This window comes from Hemicordylus capensis, chromosome 1 (genome assembly GCF_027244095.1).
Source record: "Hemicordylus capensis ecotype Gifberg chromosome 1, rHemCap1.1.pri, whole genome shotgun sequence".
Lineage (NCBI taxonomy): Eukaryota > Metazoa > Chordata > Lepidosauria > Squamata > Cordylidae > Hemicordylus > Hemicordylus capensis.
The window spans coordinates 346,913,944-346,934,465 of NC_069657.1; the positions used below are offsets into that span (position 1 = coordinate 346,913,944).

Below are 20,522 nucleotides of genomic sequence, written 5' to 3' on the forward strand. Positions count from 1 at the left end.
CTCTATGTGGGCCTGCCTTTGTATGTAGTCTGGAAACTACAATAAGTACAAAATGCGGCAGCCAGGTTGGTCTCCGGGTCATCCCGAAGAGACCATATTACTCCTGTATTACAGGAGTTGCACTGGCTGCCAATAAGTTTCCGGGCAAAATACAAAGTGCTGGTTATAAACTATAAAACCATAAACAGCTTAGGCTCACGGTACTTAAGCGAGTGTCGTCTTCTGCATGATCCCATCGTCCACTGTGTACATCAGGGAAGGCTCGTTTGTGGCTACCTTCATGTTGCCTGGTGGCCACCCAGAGACGGGCCTTCTCTGTTGTCGCCACAAGATTTTGGAACGCACTTCCCGTGAGACTCTTATGAGTCTCCCCGTCTCTAGCGGCTTTAAAAAAGTGTTTGAAGACTCATCTTTTAACCTAGGCTTTTTAACTTCTTAAATTTTAGACTGTTTATTTTAACCTAAGGGATATACTCGTGGGTCAAATGGGCCGTAAGCCAGAATTTGGCTTTTTTAAAGCCAAATCTGGCCACCTAGGTTGACACTCTCAAAGAACTTGGAAAGGTTAGTGAGGCAAGACTTTTCCTTGCAGAAGCCATGCTGGTTCTCCTTCAGCAAGGCCTTTTCTTCTGTATGTTTAACAGTTCTGAATGCTTTCCATCAATTTACGTGGCACCAAAGTCAAGCTGACTGGCCTATAATATCCTGGATCCTCCCAGATCCCTTTTTGAAAATCAGAGTTACACTGGCTACTTTCCAGTCCTTTGGTACAGAGATCATAGGGACAAGTTGCACATTTTTGCTAGGAGGTCAGCAAGTTCACATTAGAGTTGCTTCAGAACTCTTGGGTTGATGCCATCTGGCCCTGGAGATTTGTTAATTTTTAGTTTTTTCAAGACATCTTATGTCATCTCAATTTGGCCCAGTTCTTCAGCCTCTAAAACTGAGAAGCGCAATTCCAGAGAGGGTATATGGTCAGTATCCTCCTCCATGAAGACAGATGCAAAGAACTCAGTTAATTTCTCTGCAATCTCCTAACCCTCCTTAATAATCCCTTTCACGCCCTCATCATCTAAGGGGCCAATGGCCTCCCTGGAGTGTTTTCTACTTCTGATATATTGAAAGAAGTTTTAGTTATTCCCCTTGACGCCTCTAGCCATATGCGCCTCAAACACTCTCTTTGCATCCCTTATTGTCTCCTTGCATTTCTTTTGCCTGAGTTTATGTGCCTCCCTGTTCTCTTTATTTGGACAGGACTTCCATTTTCTGTAGGAAGACTTCTTCCTTTTTATAGCTTACCTGACTCTACTTGTTAACTCTGCTGATGTCCTCCTGAAGTTAGTGGTACCTTTCCTCCTTCCTGGTATCCATTCCAACTGAGTTTCTGTTATTGTGGTTTTGAATAAGTTCCATGCTTTCTGGAGTGATTTGACCTTCCTGACTTTCCCTTTCATTTTCTTTTTTACAATTCCCTTCATTTTTTAGAGGTTTCCTCTTCTGAATTCCAATGCATCTGTTTTGGACTTTCTTGACAATTCTCCACTCGCATTTATGCTGAATTGGATCGCACTAAGGTCACTGTTCCCATTGGTTCTGCAACTCTGACGTCTCACACCAGGTCCTGGGCATCACTCAGGATTAAGTCCAAGGTTGCCTTCTCCCTGGTTGGTTCCATGAGTAACTGTTCTGAGGCACAGTCATTTAGCATGTCTAGAAATTTGATCTCTCTTTCATTATCTGAATGTGAATTTACCCATACTATGTGTGGGTAGTTGAAGTCACCCATTCTGTCTCTGATTTGCTTCTCCAACTTTAGGTCACTCTCAGCGTTTTGATCCGGAGGGCGATAGCATGTCCCTAGTAACACATTTCCTTTCAGTCCTCATATTGTCACGCATAATGATTCTGTGGAGGATTCTGGTCCACCTAGGTTGTCTAGCTTGTTGCAGTCTATCCCTTCTTTGATATACAGCACCACTTCTCCCACAATCCTCCCCTCACTATCCCTTCTATAGAGTTTATGTCCAGGAATAACCGTGTCCCACTGGTTCTCACCGTTCTACCAGGTTTCCGTTTCACCCACTATATCTATGTTTTCATTAGTAACCAAGCACTCCAGCTTACCCATTTTGACTAGGAGGCTTCTGGCATTAGTATATAGACAGCCCCTATATGCCGAGTCCATCTCCTGGTGTTCACGTGTGCTATGTCCCTTAACATCATTTGACCTTTTTGGCCAGCTGACATGTGTTTCCTTCTGCTCAACACCTGGCAGTCGTCTTTCCTCTTCTGGTTTATCCGAAACATGTGCCTCACACCTTAGGGGATTTTGCAGTAACAATGATGTTATTGCAGTGCAAGGCATTGTGGCTGGAACTGAATTCTGTGTCAGTGATTCTCTTTTGTCCATCTTTAGACTGTGTGTTCGGCAAAATGTGCTGTTCTTTATTGGAAGGAACTGTGTGTGCTGATTCTGTTCTGCAGTGTTGTTTTTCAAGGCAGGCTTGCTAAATGTACGCATTTCACTATGCTTGTTTTGCCCATAGGGAACCATGGGCAAATCACCCATTTTCCCCCATGGATGGTTCCTAGGGATATCAAAGTGGGTTGGGTGGTATGGTGTGGTGGGTGTTGCCTACCACTCAACCCACAAACAAAATGGGTAAGCAGGTGATATTTAATTTTTTTAAAAGAACTAAACCCCCATAGGATTCTGTGGCAGTTTCGGGGGTGATTTTAATATTTTTTTAACCACCCGCTTCCCCGTTTCTTTTGTAGTTTGGGTGGTAGGTAGCACCCATCATGCCCTACCGTCCAACCCACTTTGGTGTCCCTATGATCTTCCCATGAGGAACAATAGGGCGACTCTTTCGATGACTTGTGAATATTCTATTTGATTCATCGAACCGGCTGGCAATGGATACCGGGTTCGACAAATCAATTCAAATTTTTGCAATTTGATTTGAGGTCAAATCAAATAGCAAAAATTGATGTCTAATGTAAATATTTTTTTTCTTTCAAATGCTTTGGCTAAAATCTTCATTTCTGCCTTCATGCTTGGTTTATTGTTGGTATAGTCCCTGTGCTACTTCTAAATTCAAGTTGTTGATTATTTTAAAACTCAGTAATCCAACAGAGAAGGAAAGAGGCAAGGCACTTTAATTGAAGTTGCAGCTCCAGTGAAGTTAATATCAAAACCAATTGGTTTTCAAGGAGCTAAGATTTCATCCTCACAGTTCAATAGATATATTTTTAAGCTTCTTTAGTTTCTGATATGGCAAGGAAATTGTTTTCCTTCTCCTATTTATTGATTTTTTTATTTGAAACTTTTTAAAAAATACACACAATGGTTGGGATTCAAAGAATCATGCAAATAGTTCTGTGTACCCAGAAGAACTTTGAACCTGTACTGCCATGTCAAGCTTCATGCCACATGGCACACCCCTGTGAAACTAAGGGGCTGATCTGCTGAAAACTATCCTACCAAGCATTTTCAAGCCCTTGGGCTTGTCTAAACTAGCCCTCTGGATCCTGGGCACTCATCTTTCTGGTGGTTCCCAGCCAGGGGTATATGTTTCCTGAGGAATACTTGAAGGGCTCCCAAGGGCTACTCAGAGCCCTCCTGCTTTCCCAAGCGGTAGCTGCTCTATTAACTTCCCATCTGAGGATAATAAGCTTAAAGCCAACATGCCCTCAGTATCCTCTGCAAAAGAGGAGGGAGGATGGTAAAGACAATATTCCTCCCCTCTCTTCTGCTCCTGATTGGCTGGCTACATGCTACCCTTCCCCTCACCCTGACTGACAGGCTTCAGCCAGCGTTTCCCTTGCTGCTGAGCCAGCTGAGGGAAGGTGGAGTAGGTTGAGCTTCAGCACTTAGGCAATCAGGAACAGAGGAGGAGGGATGAATACTGCCTGTCATTCTTCCCACTTCCCCTCCTGGCTCGTGGAGAGGATTTGTCCTGCTGGGCAGCAAACTTCTGTCCAGTTCAGCCAGCAAGAAGGGACATGCCATGCTGCTGCAACTGAGCAACAGTTTGGTCTTCCCTTTCCTAAATTCACTGGCATTGTATTTGTTTAGGATAGGAGGACTACTCTCAGCTTCCATAGCCAATCCTGACCTAACACAGTGCTAGTGAATCAGAGAGTGGGGATGGGGAAGGGACTGAACTATTTCTCAGATGCAGCAGCACAGCTTTCCTGGGGCCATCCATTGAAGCTAAATGCCAGATGATTCAGTACAGACAAAATAAAGTACTTCTGTACAACATGTGTAGTTAATTTGTTGCTGCTGGATGTGGTGATGGCCACTAACCTAGATGGGTTTAAAAGATGATTGAACAAATTCATGAAGGATACTTCATGACTTTCGATGGCTACTAGTCTGGATAGCTGATCCATTAGGATCAGAGGGTGTATGGCCCTGAACATTTGGTACTAGGGAACACGAATGGGAGAGGGTGTTGCCTCCCCCCTCCCTTGAGCTTCCCAGATGCACCTGGTTGGTCACTGCATGAAGCAAGATGATGGACCATATGGGCTTTGACCTGATCCAGCGGGCTTGTTTTTATGAGCTATTGCTCAGATGCAGCAAAACAGTAGCGGTGTGCCCGAACCGGTCCGGCGGCCATTCCAAAGAATGGCCGAACTGCCGGACCGGTCCGGCCCTGCCTGGTTCGGGTCTGGGTGGGGGGTATGCCTTTAAGGGCGGGAGGGCTTGCTTAGCCCTCCCGCCTCCTTGCCCCCGCCAGCGCCCGTATTTAACAGTATAGGGGCGCTGGAAACCAGCCGCCCCCCCGCCGCCGCCGCGGCGAAATAACCCCCAAAGCCAGCCAGCCAGCCCTCCCTCCCTCCCAGCTAGCTGCCCGCCCGCACACCCACCCACCCGCTCGCTCACCCGCTCACTGGATAAGAAACGAGAGGAGCTCCGGCACAGAGCGCCTCTCTTTCGGAAGGCCTCCTGCAGAATGGCGGCTTGCGCGCGCGCGCATGCGCGCGCCGCAAAGCACACCATTCTCCGGAGGCCCGGTCTACCCGCCGGGAAAGGGCCGGGTAGACCGGGCCTCCGATCGCTGAGTAGACCGGGCCTCCGATCGCCGGAGGCCCGGTCTACCCAGCGATCGGAGGCCCGGTCTACCTGCCGGGAAAGGGCCGGGTAGACCGGGCCTCCGATCGCTGAGTAGACCAGGCCTCTGATCGCCGGAGGCCCGGTCTACCCAGCGATCGGAGGCCCGGACTACCCGCTGGGAAAGGGCCGGGTAGACCGGGCCTCCGGCGATCGGAGGCCCGGTCTACTCAGCGATCTGAGGCCCGGTCTACCCGGCCCTTTCCCGGCGGGTAGACCGGGCCTCCGGAGAACGGTGTGCTTTGCGGCGCGCGCATGCGCGCGCGCGCAAGCCGCCATTCTGCAGGAGGCCTTCCGAACGAGAGGAGCTCTGTGCCGGAGCTCCTCTCGTTTCTTATCCAGTGAGCGGGGTGAGCGAGCGGGTGGGTGGGTGGGTGGGCGGGCAGCTAGCTGGGAGGGAGGGAGGGCTGGCTGGCTGGCTTTGGGGGTTATTTCGCCGCGGCGGCGGGGGGGCGGCTGGTTTCCAGCGCCCCTATACTGTTAAATACGGGCGCTGGCGGGGGCAAGGAGGCGGGAGGGCTAAGCAAGCCCTCCCCGCCCTAAAAACAAGGCCCCCCTTCGGTGCCGGTCCGGACTTCTCCGGACCGTGCACATCACTACAAAACAGTGTGCCTCTTTGTCTTCTGGCCGACTGAACTGGCCAGGATAAGTGGAATGAATCTTCTCCAGGAGAGGAAGAGAAGTGATAGGCAATATTCTCCTCGACTCCTGATTGGCTGGCTCTTCTTCAGTCAGTTGTTTAGAAGAAGGAACATACCTGGACAATAATAATAAGGTTATGAGCAAAGGAAAAACATGGGAAAAAGGTGAGCAAAGCAGCAGGTGGGCGAGCATCCCCCGCAAGCTTTGCTATTAGATGTTGTATATAAAACATTACAGTGATTAAAAGTGTCAACATTTACACTTTCACAAGATATTACAAATAATAGAGGGAAATGGTTAGCAATTGTGTTTTCAAAGCCCCTCATTCTGTATCCCTCCCTCCTCCTCTGGTTGACTATATGCTGCTGAAGCTCAGCCTACTCCTTCCCTCAGTCACCCTGAGTGACAGCTCAGCAGACATGGAAATGCTGTCACTGAGCATCAGTCAGCATTCCCTGCACCCCACTGCTGAGCCTGTCAGTCAGACTGAGGGAAGAAGCTGAGCCAGACAATCTAGAATAGAGGAGGAGGGAGCAGCAAGACAAGGCCAGGACTATGCCGAGTGCAGGAAGAGCATGAAAAGCACAGCGTTGTTCTTCATTGCTAGAAAGATTTAGGAGTTATTTGTTGGAAGGCTTGGTGGGTGTCACAGCTGCACAAAACAATGTCATTTATCACCAACTTTGGAAAATAGTTACTCATGAGTACTCCCACTGAAATAAATAGGAGAAATATACTTGTCTCATTAATTTCAATAAGAGTTATGAGTTACTTGGTATGGATTTGACCAATGAGTTGATGTGTGTCCCCCCCCCCCTCTCTCTCTCTCTCTCTCTCAGACATGCTACTATGCTACTCCAGTGGTGTACATCCAGTTTAAGTTATTCATGAGTAGCACTATTGAAACTTATAAGACACATTTGTGTCCTCTTAATTTCAATTGCATTACTCATGACTTCGCACAACTACAACGTTTAAATGTGCGTATGCACACAGTCTCTAGGAATACCTGAGCATAAGGTTTGCAACAGAAGGAGTACCTCTGTTTTAAAAGTTTGGAAACCTCTACCATAGCCAAAACATTTCCCCCCAAAATAAATAGGAAATAAAGAGGTCATAAGAACAGCCCTGCTGGATAAGGCCCAAGGCCCATCTAGTCCAGAATCCTATTTCACACAGTGGCCCACCAGATGCCACTGGAAGCCTACTGGCAGGAGTTGAGGGCATGCCCTATCTCTTGCTGTTACTCCCCTGCAACTGGTACTCAGAGGCATCCTGCCTTTGAGCCTGGAGGTGGCCTATAGCCCTCCAAAAAGTAGCCGTTGATAGACCTCTCCTCCATGAAGTTATCCAAACCCCTCTTAAAGCCATCCAGGTTGTTGGTTGTCACCACATCTTATGGCAGAGAATTCCACAAGTTGATTATGCGTTGTGTGAAAAAGTAACTCCGTTTGTTGGTCCTAAATTTCCTGGCAATCAATTGCATGGGATGACCCCAGGTTCTAGTGTTATGTGAGAGGGAGAAGAATTTCTTTCTATCCCTTTTGTCCACACCATGCATGATTTTATAGACCTCTGTCATGTCTCCCTGCAGTCGCCTTTTTTCTAAACTAAATAACCCCATGTGTTGTAGCCTTGCCTCATAAGAAAGGTGCTCTAGGCCCCTGATCATCTTGGTTGCCCTCTTCTGCACCTTTTCAAGTTCTACAATGTCCTTTTTTAGATGTGGTGACCAGAATTGTACGCAGTACTCCAGGTGTGGCCACACCATAGTTTTGTACAAGGGCATTATAATATTAGCCGTTTTATTAGCAGTCAGAAGGGAGGAGGGAAGGAAGTTAAAAAACAAGTCAGTATGAAGAGAAAGAAAAGAGAGACAGAGCGTAAAGGGGTAGACCAACCCAGTACTGATGGAAATACATTAACTTCAATGCAAAAAACAAAAAACAACCCTGCGAAGGAAAAGTTAAGTATCAATAGTCTCTCCCCATTCATTCATTCATTTGATTTCTATACTGCACTTCCAAAAATGGCTCAGGGTGGTTTACACAGAGAAATAACAAATAAATAAGATGGATCCCTGTCCCTAAAGGGCTCACAGTCTAAAAAGAAACATAAGATAGACACCAGCAACAGTCACTGGAGGCACTGCGCTGGGGGTAGATAGGGCCAGTAACTCTCCCCCTGCTAAGTGAAGAGAATCATCATGTTAAAAAGGTGCCTCTTTGCCCAGTTAGCAGGGGTTGTGACATTATGACACTTTTTATTGCACTCTGGGTTCCAGTATTCCCTTTGATCACTGACCAGTAGTAGGAGAATGGCAAAATTTTCAGGGGTGAAATATCAACTTCTGCCACCAGTCAAATTAATTGAAATAAAAAGGTATATTTGAAAAGTAACCAACAAAATAGAATGTAACCCAGAATAAAGAAAAATGACATAGGAAAAATGATTATTAAAACAAAAGGAAATAGTTTAAGACTGTTTAATATGACAAACCTTTTCTTTAGAAACAAATTGCACCTTAACTTTGGTCCAAATGTGAAAAAGCTTGGTGTCTTGGGCTACCCAACAGAATGGGCTAAAGATGAGGGGCAGATTGCTCTTGCACATTACAGCAGATGAGGGGGAGATTGCTCTTGCACATACTTCTGGCATTTCAGGGTGGTTATGCATATGGCTAGCATATTAAATGGGTTACTGTTCTCATGGAAGAGTTTGCGATATTAAAATCAAAGGTGTCACAATGGGTGATACGTATGGAAAAAATATGTGGCAAGAGCCATAGTTTTGAAAAAGAAACAACAGGTAACGTGTTCATTTTTCTTTCATTGTACAAAGACTTGAAATAAAGTTAAATGAAAAGAAAAGAGTAATTCTATTCCACAGCAGGTGTTTTAGCTTAACAAGAAAATGAGAATCACTTTAATATACTTTCTGCAGTGTCTGTCAAAGGGAGTAGAAGCTTTATATTGTACACTCTATTGATAGATGGGTATATTAGAGTTGGATTTTGAAAGAATAATTTTAGGCACATTTTGTGGCACCTAGAAGGTATAACTATGAAGTATGATGTCTGCTCGATATTAAATTACTCTCATTTTGTTACTTTACCTAACTTCAGAAATGTGATTTCTGTATTTCCCCCCTTCTATTTTAATGTATTCTGTCCAATACTTATGAAAATATTTATCTGTTTCTAGTCAAAGTCCCTGAAACCAATTAAGTTTTCACCAACAAGGTGTCTTATTAAACCCATGTTGTACTGACAAAGATGAAGCAGTTCACTTGGGCAAAAATTGCACTTGGGCATTAACTTCATATTCTGCTAAATCTATCTGAGCATTTGATTGCCCAGTCTTAATTTTCTGTCATATTAGAACAGCTGTTCTTCTCTAACAGAAAGTGAAGACTGGGTAACCAGACAGAAATTCTCAGATGGATTTGGCAGTCTGTGACTCTTCCATATAACCATTTCCAATACTGGCCTCATTTACATTAGAGCAGGCAACCAGTGACATCAGGAGAGGTAAAAGGCATGCAAAGAAAATTATTCAGAGGCCAGTTGCACCTTAACTTGGGTACATACATGAATCAGATACAAAAAGGCATAATGTCCTGGGCTACTTGACAGAAACGATTAACGATTATAAAAGACAATGGGATTGCTTGCACATTCAAAGTGGGGGTGAGATTGTTTTTGACTGAAAGAATTAAGGTGCAGAGGTCTTGCAGGTGGAAACATGATGCCACTCAGATTTGCTGGCACAAGAAACACCTGTTCTCAACAGGGCAATGTAGTTAGGACCCATCATACTGTGGCTCTTGAACTGGTTTTTTATAATTAGGAAGGAAAGACTGTTGTTAACTCTACAAAAATTTCACAAAATGTAGTTCTGCTTCATATCTTTCTCTTGCCAGACTCTAAAGCAAATTTTCACATTGAAAAAATTGCACCATACTGCTATATGGTTCTGTTAGAACTGACATCTTACCCAACAGGAAAGAAGAAAAACCAAACATCTTTCATAGTTTTTGTTGTGCTTTCAGATAATTACAATTTATAGCTGACAGTGGGAGACCCCATTCACTTATGGTCTTCACCAATATGACTTACATGTGAAATTTGACATTGTATAATTTGACATTTGTATTACTGTCACCAAAAATGAGGTGTAGTTCTCATAGTTTTTGAACTGAACAAAACTATTTGTGTATCAGGAATTCCTACTACAAAGGCATTTCTTGGATGAGTAAGATTCCTTCATAAGGAATCTATCTGCGCATTGTGACACTGGAATGCTCTAGGGAGGGTGGGAGGAAGGCAGGATTGCACTTACCTTCCCTCTGACAATCTGTGCTTCCTCTTTGGCTGTGGTGCCACACACAAGCCATGCTGCAGTGAGCTGTGTGGCAATCTGGAGGCCTCCAAAAATTCCACTATGTACCGCGTGAGGAGCATGGTGCATTGGGGGATTTCCCTGCTGCTGGGCACTCCAACTCCCTGGCTCTGTGTACGCTCAGGCTGCAGGCGGCCCATATGAGCAGACACCACTGTTCCCTTTAAGGCGTGCGTGCGCTCACAAGTTTTCTGATGCCCTCTCAGTTAATTTTAGATCCCACTCAGGTTGAATTAGAAAGGCCCCATTCTGAATGCATGTGTACACACAATGCCTTGATATTGCCGCCCAGAACAAAGCTCATTCTGCATAGAGATGAAAAAAATTAGAGGGACCACTGGCAGACACAGGGGTAGAAGGGTGCACTTGTGCCCTTCTACATCAGTATAACCTGGGCTATCCCAGTGAAGAGTGCTGGGATCAGAACCAATCCTAGCGCTCCACATGAGCAGCCCTACCCAGATAGGACTGTGCAAGCCCAGGTAGGGCTGCTCACGTGAATGAGCTTTGTGGCAGTCAAATTTAATTGGCAATGTTCTAAAGTAAGAATGCCGCAAGGCATATTTTCTTCTCTGTATTAATGGATTCACACAAGATCCAGGCAAGTTGTAATCTATAGGATGTTAAATTCAGCTAGGAAATATTTGTCAGCATCTAATGTATCTCTTCTCAACTTCTATTTTTCAGTGCTGTCAGCTGCCCATATTCTGAGATAAATTTGAACAAAGAAAAAATCCTTTCAGACCGTTTAAATGAAGAGATTCCTCTGAATAATCCATCTATGCACTGGAACAGAAAACTAGAAATAAATGAAACAGCAGCCTCTTCTGTAATCAAGTAAGTATGACCATAACAGAATTATAGTTGTGCTTCATAGTGCCTGCCAGCTCAGCATACAAGCATATTGTGTGTATTGTCCATTTCAGAACAATATAGGCAACTTATGAGTCAGTGATGGATTTTTTGGTTAATGTGTGCTTTGTTTTTAAATTGCTGTTTCATTTATTTTGTAGGACTGAGTATGCTTCCTTTTAAATTCTATTTAATACTATTTAATAAGATTGGGACTTGAAAGTTTCTTCAGGCATGACTGACGGTTTGGGCATGCCCAAAGGATTTTTAAAAAACCTTTTTGCTGGCCTGTAGTATCATAAATGCTTCTGAAATTTTCCTACAATTTCAAAATGTTTCCCATACACAGGATGAGGGACTGCTGTTTGAGAAAAACAAGCTTAAAGTTCACTGGAGTTGCATAGTTGTTTATTTTAAATCCAGATTAATCTTTATATATAATTCTCTAAGACATACCCGCAGCTAATCCCATGTGTGGCAGCTTTCGCGTGAGTTCGGAAAGCTGCCGGATAGCCATGGTAGGGGTGGGGAAGAAATGGTGGCAGCAGCTGGCTGGCTGGTCCAAAAGCGGCAGTTGGCAGGAAAAAAAGCCAGCAGGCGGGATGGAGCAGAAGCCAGCACCTAGCTGGCCAGAAAGGGGTGGCGGACGGGAGAAGAAGCCAGCCAGCTGGCCGGCCAGAAACCGGCGGGTGGGAGAAGAAGCCGGCCAACCCACCCGCCCACCTCCCTGCCAGAAAGTGGGGGGAGGGGGGAAGAAGCTGGCGCCTTGTCGGCCAAAAAGCAGTAGGAGCGGGGGGGGGGGGAGAAAAAGGCAGCCAGACATGGATGGGCTGGCCGGAGGCGCAGATGCTCTGTGCCCAGCCCAGCTAGTATAAATATATTTTGTGGCAATTGTACAAATTAAGCACATCATGTTGGGTTGTTTTTGTTTTTTTAAATCAATTTATAATCTATTTTGGATGCTTCCATTGTGAAACTGTTCATTAACCTTTTGTGTATCTGTTGCTAAAGAACCTTCCCACAACTAAAACTGCTTCCTGTAAGAGCTGAAGTTATATTACTTCATAAGTAAAAGGGGAGAAATTGAACTTCTTCGACGTGGTCTCTGTCTTTTACACCAATGGGCTATGTGCCTGTGCAGAGACCTTGCCAGAACCTAACAAGTTCAATTCCCCTGCTTTAGGCGGGAACCCTGCCCCCAGCCGCTATATGTGGCTGCCCCACTCCACATCCCCTCAGTCTTTGTCGTCCGTGCTTCAGTAGATGTCATGGAATCTTCAGCTCGACAACAAGTAGGACTGTGTTTTTTGAATCCTCTTGTTTTTTCTCCTGTTTTCACAGTTTCATGCCTGTTGGGTTTTTTTTTTTACATGCAGTAGTGACTCTTTTTGGCCATTTTAATTTTTTTATGAAACCCCGCCCCCCCATCTTTGTTGGCTCTGATCCCAGCCAGGAGAGGGCTTTGTGGCCAGCTGGCCAAAGGTTTTCTATGCTGGACACAAAGAACTTTAAGAAATGTGTTCATTGTGGATTTAAGATCCCTTTCCCCGATACTCATACCGAATTGTCTTCTCTGCCTGGAGGAATCCCACATTATCAAGACCTACATTCATTGCCAGAGATGTACGAGGCAGGCTCAAAAGAATATGGCTTCTCGCTTGTGCGCTGCCCTGTGGGACTTAGCCCTCCATTCTTCTGAGGCCTTGAAATTGAAGCAATAATTTAAAATGACTCCTTCGATGCAGTCAGAGCATTCGACTGCGCTCCTTCAGAACTCTCAACCTTGGTACCGGTGCTGTTGACTCCTTCCTCGGACTTATCTGGGGGTTTGGCCCCTTCTGTACTGATGGAAGACTTGCCTAAGCACACTTCACCTTTGGTACTGGACCCCTCTTCGGTCCCTTCGGTGCCGCCGAAGAAGAAGCTGGCTCTTGTTCCGCATCTACCAGCAGGACAACACCTTCCGCCTATTCCCAAGAAGAAGAAGCCCCTGCCAGTCTTTTCTTTGGAGGCTCCGTTGGTTAAGAAGCCGAAATTGGCATCTTCCGGGCATGGCTCAGCGGTTGTTGACCAGGTGCCAGAAGGTCGGCCAGCCATGGTACCGGTTCCTCCAACACCAAGTTCTACTGACTATCACCTTCATACTAGTTCTCCGGTGGCTTCGATGTCTCTGAGCCAGACGCCTGACTGTATCTGTATGGAACAGGAACTCTCTGTAGTGGCCGAAGAATGTGACTATGCTATGTCTTACTGTGAACCCTATTCGCTGGACAAGCCCACTGTGAATTCAACGTGGCTGCCTAGATGTCATTCGTCTCCCATGCGCCTCATGGAACAACCCCCCCATGGGGATCAGCGGGCGCGTTGGGACTTGGGGGAGCGCTCCTTGGAGTACAGACAAATTCAGGGTGGCCAGAACCTAAGGGGTATACTCGTGGGTCAAATGGGCCATAAGCCAGAATGTGGCTTTAAAAAAGCCAAATTTGGCAACCCTACAGGAGAGATTGGGATTGACGTGGACCATCCTACATGGATATGTAGAAAACAAACCTCCTATGGAGATTGGCATCGGGAAGCCATCATTTATAAACAGTATCCCTCTGATTATCGAATGGATTGTTCTGACTATAGGAAGCTCCAGTACGGATCTTGGTACCGAGAGAGATCAGCTTATGGAGATGCTGGAGCTAATCATGATTGACGTAAGGCCCCTTCACATTCGGAAGGGAGGCCTCGCTCTTGCTCACCTCAACAAGACCTTCGTGACTGTGCTAGTGGGTGCGGATCGCCTTCGGTGGTTCCGGTTCGGCCTCCAGTGACGCAGCCTTCTTAGAAACCAACTGCGGAGGCAGATGGGTCGGTACCGAGCCCATTGGATAACCTTCTGGAGCTTCCAGCTGTCCCTTTGGACTTGGCCCTGGTTCAAGTTGCACCTCCTGAGATGGAAAGTGAAAGTGAACCTGGTTCTACGGACTCAGATGTAGTCTCCTTGGGGTCATCCCCTTTGGAAAATCAATCAGACTCTAAACCCATGTCTCTGTTGGAAGATCTGAAGCAATACTCAGCCTATGTGGCCCGCATGGCCTCGGCCCTCGGTGTGAGCCTTGATACGGAATAAAAATGGGATTTGGACCCTTATTTGGTCTCATTGATGCTGAGGCTAAGGTACTGGCCTCTCTACCAGCGAACACTGCCTTGTTGGGAGTCATGCGTGGGCAACTCTTTCACAACCCAACAGGTGTTTGGAGAATTTCTATAGGGTGCAGATGCAGGAGGATACGACCTTCTTGAAGAATCATCTGACGCCTAATTCCATTGTCGTGGAGGCATCCCTGCAGAAGTCTAAAGATCGCAGTCACTCTGCTCCGGGTGATAAGGAGGAGAGGAAGTTGGACTCCTTTGGGAGGAGTTTCTATTCCCGTTACTTTGTTGTTGCAAAACTGGATGGCAGTCAGCGCCCTAAATTGGACCTCAGAGGTTTAAACAAATACCTAGTTTACAAGTGTTTCTGGATGTTGTCACTACTGACTATTTTGGCCCTGCTGGAAAGGGATATGTGGATGGTCTCCTTGGACCTGAGAGACGTGTACTATAATATCTCCTTACGCCCTCAACATCAATGTTTCCTGCGTTTCCAGATAGGGGGTATCGCCTGTCAGTTCAAGGCCTTACCATTTGGCCTAAATGATGGCCTCACGGGTCTTTACAAAATTTCTGGCCCCTGTGGTGGTGTTTCTACAAGAGCAAGGCATACAAATCTTGCCATACTGGACAATTGGCTCATCCTAGCAGGTTCAAAGCAGGCTGCTTTGAGCTCTCTCAAGGCAGTCATAAACACTTTGCATGGCCTGGGCTTTCAGATCAACTTCAAGAAGTCCCAGCTGGACCCTGTCCGCAGGATACAATTTATAGGGCCAACTTGGAGAAGGTCTACCTCCCGGAGGCTCGCATAGAGACACTGGTACAGCTGGCCTCCACTTGCCTGGCCGGAGGGCTGCAGACCATGCACTCGGTGCAGTGCTTGTTAGGCCATATGGCTGCCAGCACATACGTGCTTCCACATGTGAGTCTTCAGATGTGGATCATTCAGAAGTGGTTCCTGGATGTGTTCGACCTCCTTTGGGACTCCACTCAGTTGGAGCCACGGCTTGGTGGGTCAAGCCCCGTCATCTGGACCTCGGCTCACCCTTCCAGCTCTCTCCTCCACGCTGGGTGATTACAACCGACTCATCGGAGCTAGGATGGGGCACTCATTTGGGCGAGTATTGCCTGAGCAGCCACTGGACACTGACAGAGAGGGCTCAGCACATCAATTATTTGGAACTGTTGGCCATATTCCATGCCCTAAGGGGATTTTTACCGGTAATTGCGGGTTGTTCGGTGACAAGTCAAACCGACCATATAACGTCGAAAACCTAAATCAATCAGCAGGGAGGCATGATCTCAAGGAGCCTCCTGTTTCTTTCAGTCGACCTGTGGCATTGGTGTGTAGCACATGCGGTGGCACCACATGCAGTCTACATCCAAGGGAAACTAAAAGTCCAGGTGAACACGGTGAGCAGACTGAAAACGGTTTTCCATGAGTGAATGTTGGACTGGGATGTACTCCGGGATATATTCGCAATGTGGGGTGCTCTGGTTCTGGATGTCTTTGCATCTAGAGACATTGCTCAGTGTGCCCACTATTGTTCCAGGGGAGGGGGAGGGGAGGGCTCTCTGGGCGATGCTTCCGTCCTGTCCTGGAAGGCATCTTCCTTTACCTGTTTCCACCATTTCCTGTCATGCCAAATGTTCTTTGCAAACTGAGGGAGGACCGCTCCAGGGTCATCCTGATAGTCCCTTGGTGGCCCAGGAGGGCTTGGTTTGTGGCTCTGAGACAGCTGGCAGTGACTTGGGTGTGCCTTCCCGCTCTACCTTACCTGCTGTCGAAGGAAAAGGGTCGGGTGCTCCATCCGGACATCCAGTCTCTGCACCTGACTGCCTGGAAGATCCTACCAAATTCCTGGTGAGACTCAGAGACATTCTGCTTGCGGCTAGAAAGCCTTCAACGGGGAAGTCGTATGGACATAAATGGACTCGTTTCTGTACATTTGCTACTCAAAATGGGTTTGATGTTGTAACCCATCTGTTCAAAATGTTTGTACCTATCTGTTGTCTTTGAAAGAGTCTGGTTTGAAGCTCTCCTCTCTCAGAGTACATTTGGCGGCCATTGTGGCACATTCACCCGCCACTCAGGTTTCCTAGTTCAAGGACCCACTGATATAGAGCTTTCTAAAGGGTTTGTCACATGTTTTACCGGATGACCCTGTTATGTCACCGGCTTGGGATTTGTCTGTGGTACTGGCTGGTTTGCTGCGACCGCCCTTTGAGCCTTTGGCTTCGATTGATCCTTGTTTCCTGACCTGGGAGGTTGCCTAGTGGCGATCACCTCCGCTAGGAGGTTGAGTGAACTGAGGGTTGATCTGCCGTACCTGCAGTTTCATAAGGATATGGTTGTGCTCCACCCGGATGTTCAGTTCCTTCCGAAGGTATTTTCTACCTTTCATCGTTCCCTACCACTCACCTTGCCTGTATTTTTTCAAAACCCTTCGTCTGATGCAGAATGCAGGTTGCATCGTTTGGATGTTCGGCGGGCATTGTCTTTCTGTATTCAGAGGTCGGTAGAGTGGAGAAAAACTCATTCTCTATTTGTTCTGTATGACGGGCCTTGCAAAGGCTTGCAAGTTTTTGCTCAGTCCCTGTGTAGGTGGATTGTTTCTACTATTGAACTTTGCTACACCTTGGCACATAAACAATTGCCTGTGACCGTTAAGGCGCACTCAGTTCGGTCCATGGCATCCTCTGTTGCCTTTGACCATGCAGTCCCTTTGTACACTATCTGTCAAGCAGCTACTTCGGCTTCGCCCCATTCCTTTATTCGCCATTATGCTATTGATGCCAGGGCACGAAGTGATGCTAGGTTTGGCAGGACTGTCCTGCATTCTGTTTTCATTTGATGTACTTTATTCTTTGAAATAAATATTTCCTGCAGAGTGTATCCTTGTTTCTGTTTGTTCCCTCCACCTGGGGTGCTAGCTTGTTATGCACCCATTGGTGTAAAAGACAGAAACTACATAGAAGAACTACAGGTTGCTTACCTGTAACTTTGGTTCTTCTAGTGGTCATCTGTCCTTTTACATACCCTCCCATCCTCCCCGCTGGGTCTACTGAAGGTAGACTCCGTGACTGAGGGGATGTGGAGTGGCAAAGCCACATATAGCAGCTGGGGGCGGGGTTCCTGCCTAAAGCAGGAGAATTGAGCTTGTTGGGTTCCGGCGAGGTCTCTGCGCAGGCGCATAGCCCATTGGTGTAAAAGGACAGATGACCACTAGAAGAACCAAGGTTACAGGTAAGCAACCTCTAGTATTTGCATTAAAAATTATCAGTTAAGGCCACATATGTTGGTATCATGTTTACTGGGTAACATAAAAAAGATTTGTTTGTAAACATATTTTTCTAGATTTTGGAATCGTTGTTAATTAATATTTATTACCTTATTGGCTACGATACAGCCACTGTGCAAAGCTATTAATATTTATTAGTTTCTCATGCTTGGCTTTCCATAGAATATGATGGCAGTCACATTCTGCATTCCAGAAAAATACCATTCACTTTAGCAAATCTACACAACAGTTTGAAACCATGTAACTGTTGTGGCTTTCTCTAGGGAATAATATATTATGGATCCTGAACGCCTTCCTAGTAGAGATATGCATGGAACCATTTGGCGCTCCATTCTAGGAATGCCGAACAGGTTCTGTGGACTGGTGTTCAAGCCAATTCGGAGAGTGGGGAGGGTTCCTTTGAGGGGCAGGGGAGGCACTGCATACTTCCAGCCCCCACCTCACCACTTTCCTCCCACCAGTGCTCTCGTAAGAAGCGGGCATGTGGGACTGCAGTGTCCCTCCGTGTGCCCTGGTCAGCATTGCAACGGAAGTGGCCAATGAGAACATGCATGCTGTGTGCACGTCCATCAGCCACTTCCATTACAACATTGACTGGGGTGCAGAGAGGGTTGCTGCAGTCCCATGTACCCGCTTTTTATGAGAGTGCTGGCGGTGGGAAAGCAGTGGGGTGGGGGCTGGCAGGTAGGTAGTGTCTCCCCTGCCCCTTAAAGGAACCCCCTCCATCTTCCCGGGAGAGTACAGAACTGGTTCCAGGCACATCCCTACTTCCTAGAACTAAAATCCCAAGATTGGCTTGTTTTAAACTGATTAATAATTGTAAATATACAGCATCTAAAACCCTATTGACACAAATTACCAGAACGTTCCTTGATGAAGCTGCAACGTATTTCTTTTGAGAGATGGCTGCATAGCAATCTAAAATGTGGCATCTGCCCATCATCCTTGATTGGCTTATGTTGCTAAATAGCAAAGCACCACAAGTGATTGTTATATATGGTGTGAGCTCATGTTTCTCTGACACTCTATTTGTGGTTGAGGTAGACTAGAAATCCAGCTTTAAAAAAAAATAAAATCATTGGGGCCATTCACAGGACCTATGGTTTCTCAATCCTTGCCCGCATCCCCCCCCCCCCACTGCCCGCCAGATGATCATCCTGTACTTGGTGGGAGCACAGAGCAGGATGGATCGCTCTGAGGCCAGGAATCATTATCCCAGCCTCCTGGTATCCCGCAGTGCACTGAGAATGCTGCACTGGTCAAAGAAGTCTCTGAGAACCCTTAAATATATTGAATAAAAATATAAAACAAGCAATCGATATATATTTAATTCTCTTAGCCGGTGCGTGTCCTCCTGGATTTGGCGGCGGAACTCCTGCGACACATTGCGAGAGTTCCTGGGCCCAGCGAGAGTTGAGGGGAAAGAAAAAATGGCGGTGGTGGGAGCGGACCACAAAATGGCCAGAGGAGGTGGCCTTGGCCGGCTGCTCAGAGGTGGAGGCGGCAGGACGGCCTGGGCTGTCCAGGCCAGGCCGTCCCAGGTATTGAAGAGGCGGCGGCCGCCTGACCTGGTAGGAGGTGGTGGGGCGGCCTGGCCTGGCCAGGCCATCCCAGGTATGAGAGGTGGCGGCGGCCTGACCAAGCGGGAGGCGGAGGCAGCAGGACAGCCTGGCCTGGCCGTCCCAGATATGGAAAAGGTGGCAGCCAGGCCTGGCCGCCAGAGGCATCGGAGGCCGGGTTGGGAGGGAAACTTTTCAGCCCACCACCGCCACCTTGGTAAGAAGGACCTGACTGTGGTGGGAGGGGGCCAGGGGGAGGGGGCAAGAGAGAGTGGGGTGGGAAGGAGGGGGCAAGAGAGAGTGGGGCAGAAGGGTGGGGGGCAGGAGGGAGGGGAGGGGGGCAGGAGGGAGTGGGGCAGGAGGGGGGAGAGGGGCAAAAGAGAGTGGGGCTGGAGTGGGGGAACAGCAGGCCCCCAAAGAGCACACAGATGCTCTGTGCGGGTTGGCTAGTACATCATAATATACCAAGATGTGTAATATATGTCATATATTATTTCACCTAATGATCAAAAACATAATGGCTTAGATTCAAAGATGCCAGAAAGCCTCTTCTCTGCATGGAATGGCTATTTCTGACCTAAGAGAAAATAATTATGTAAGATTTGTGGGGAGTTACCTCCCCACAAATCCAAACAAGATTTTACATGTGCACAAGCTCTCTGTGCAAATTCTTTTCAACACCTTTTATGGTCCTCTAGAATTTAGGTGTTATAGCCTGTTTCTTCCTTATTCATCATGTTTCTTATATGGTAATGCAGTTCCCTAATACATTGTGATGCTGTGCTATATGAAGTCTTCTCCTAGTATTTGCACACACATTCATGGGGCAGCACTGATACATTTTTATCTTTCTGCTTTGGATCCAAGCCAACATCTCTAAAGACACATTGCAACCTGTCCTGTGTTATGATTTGGTAATAGCCTGCATCAGTGGTTCCCAAACTGGGAGCCTCCAGATGTGGCTGAACTACAGCTCCCATCATCCCTAGCCACAATAAATTGTAGCTGGGGCATACAACTCCGGACACAGCTCTAACGGCGGTTTTGTATCAGTTTTCAAACCACAATCATAGAGGCAGCAGCGCAGACCCGTCTGAGGACATGGCTGCTCCATGCCTTTGACGCTTCTTGCTGGTTGCCTCTTGGAGAACCAGCCCTGCCCCTCAGGACTCTGCCACATCCTATCCCAGATTTGTCTGCTTGTCAAGCTGCATAGTTGCTTGGGGGCATTCCCTTTTCCCACTCTATCCCTTCCTTCTCCCACCTGGCAAGCAGGGGACTACATGACAGGACAGGCACTTTGCTCTCTGATAGGGAAGCAACAGCAGTGTATGCTCATGAGCACGAATATTCATGGCAACATAAGCAGGGCTCCCTATCACAATGCTGGGAGGGGAGCATAGGGCAGGGTTTGCTGCAAAGGCAGCAGCAGGCAGGGATTCTCAAGACCCCTCCCTGCTCCTTAAGGTAAGCTCCCCCTGCCACTGAACTGGTCCAAACGCCG

General features: G+C 47.0%; 1 protein-coding gene across 14 annotated transcripts in view; it reads left to right on the plus strand.

Annotated features, from left to right (window-relative positions):
• Window positions 1–20,522, plus strand: part of L3MBTL3 (L3MBTL histone methyl-lysine binding protein 3) — a 165,898-nt gene that overhangs the window by 128,306 nt on the left and 17,070 nt on the right. For 12 of the 14 annotated variants that reach the window (XM_053286383.1, XM_053286365.1, XM_053286440.1 and 9 more), the window contains one exon: window positions 10,852–11,001. In XM_053286383.1, coding sequence (XP_053142358.1) covers window positions 10,852–11,001 — 150 coding nt within the window. Of the gene's footprint in view, window positions 1–10,851; window positions 11,002–20,522 lie in introns of those variants that run through there. The other 2 variants (XR_008313957.1, XM_053286483.1) reach the window with 2 other exon arrangements.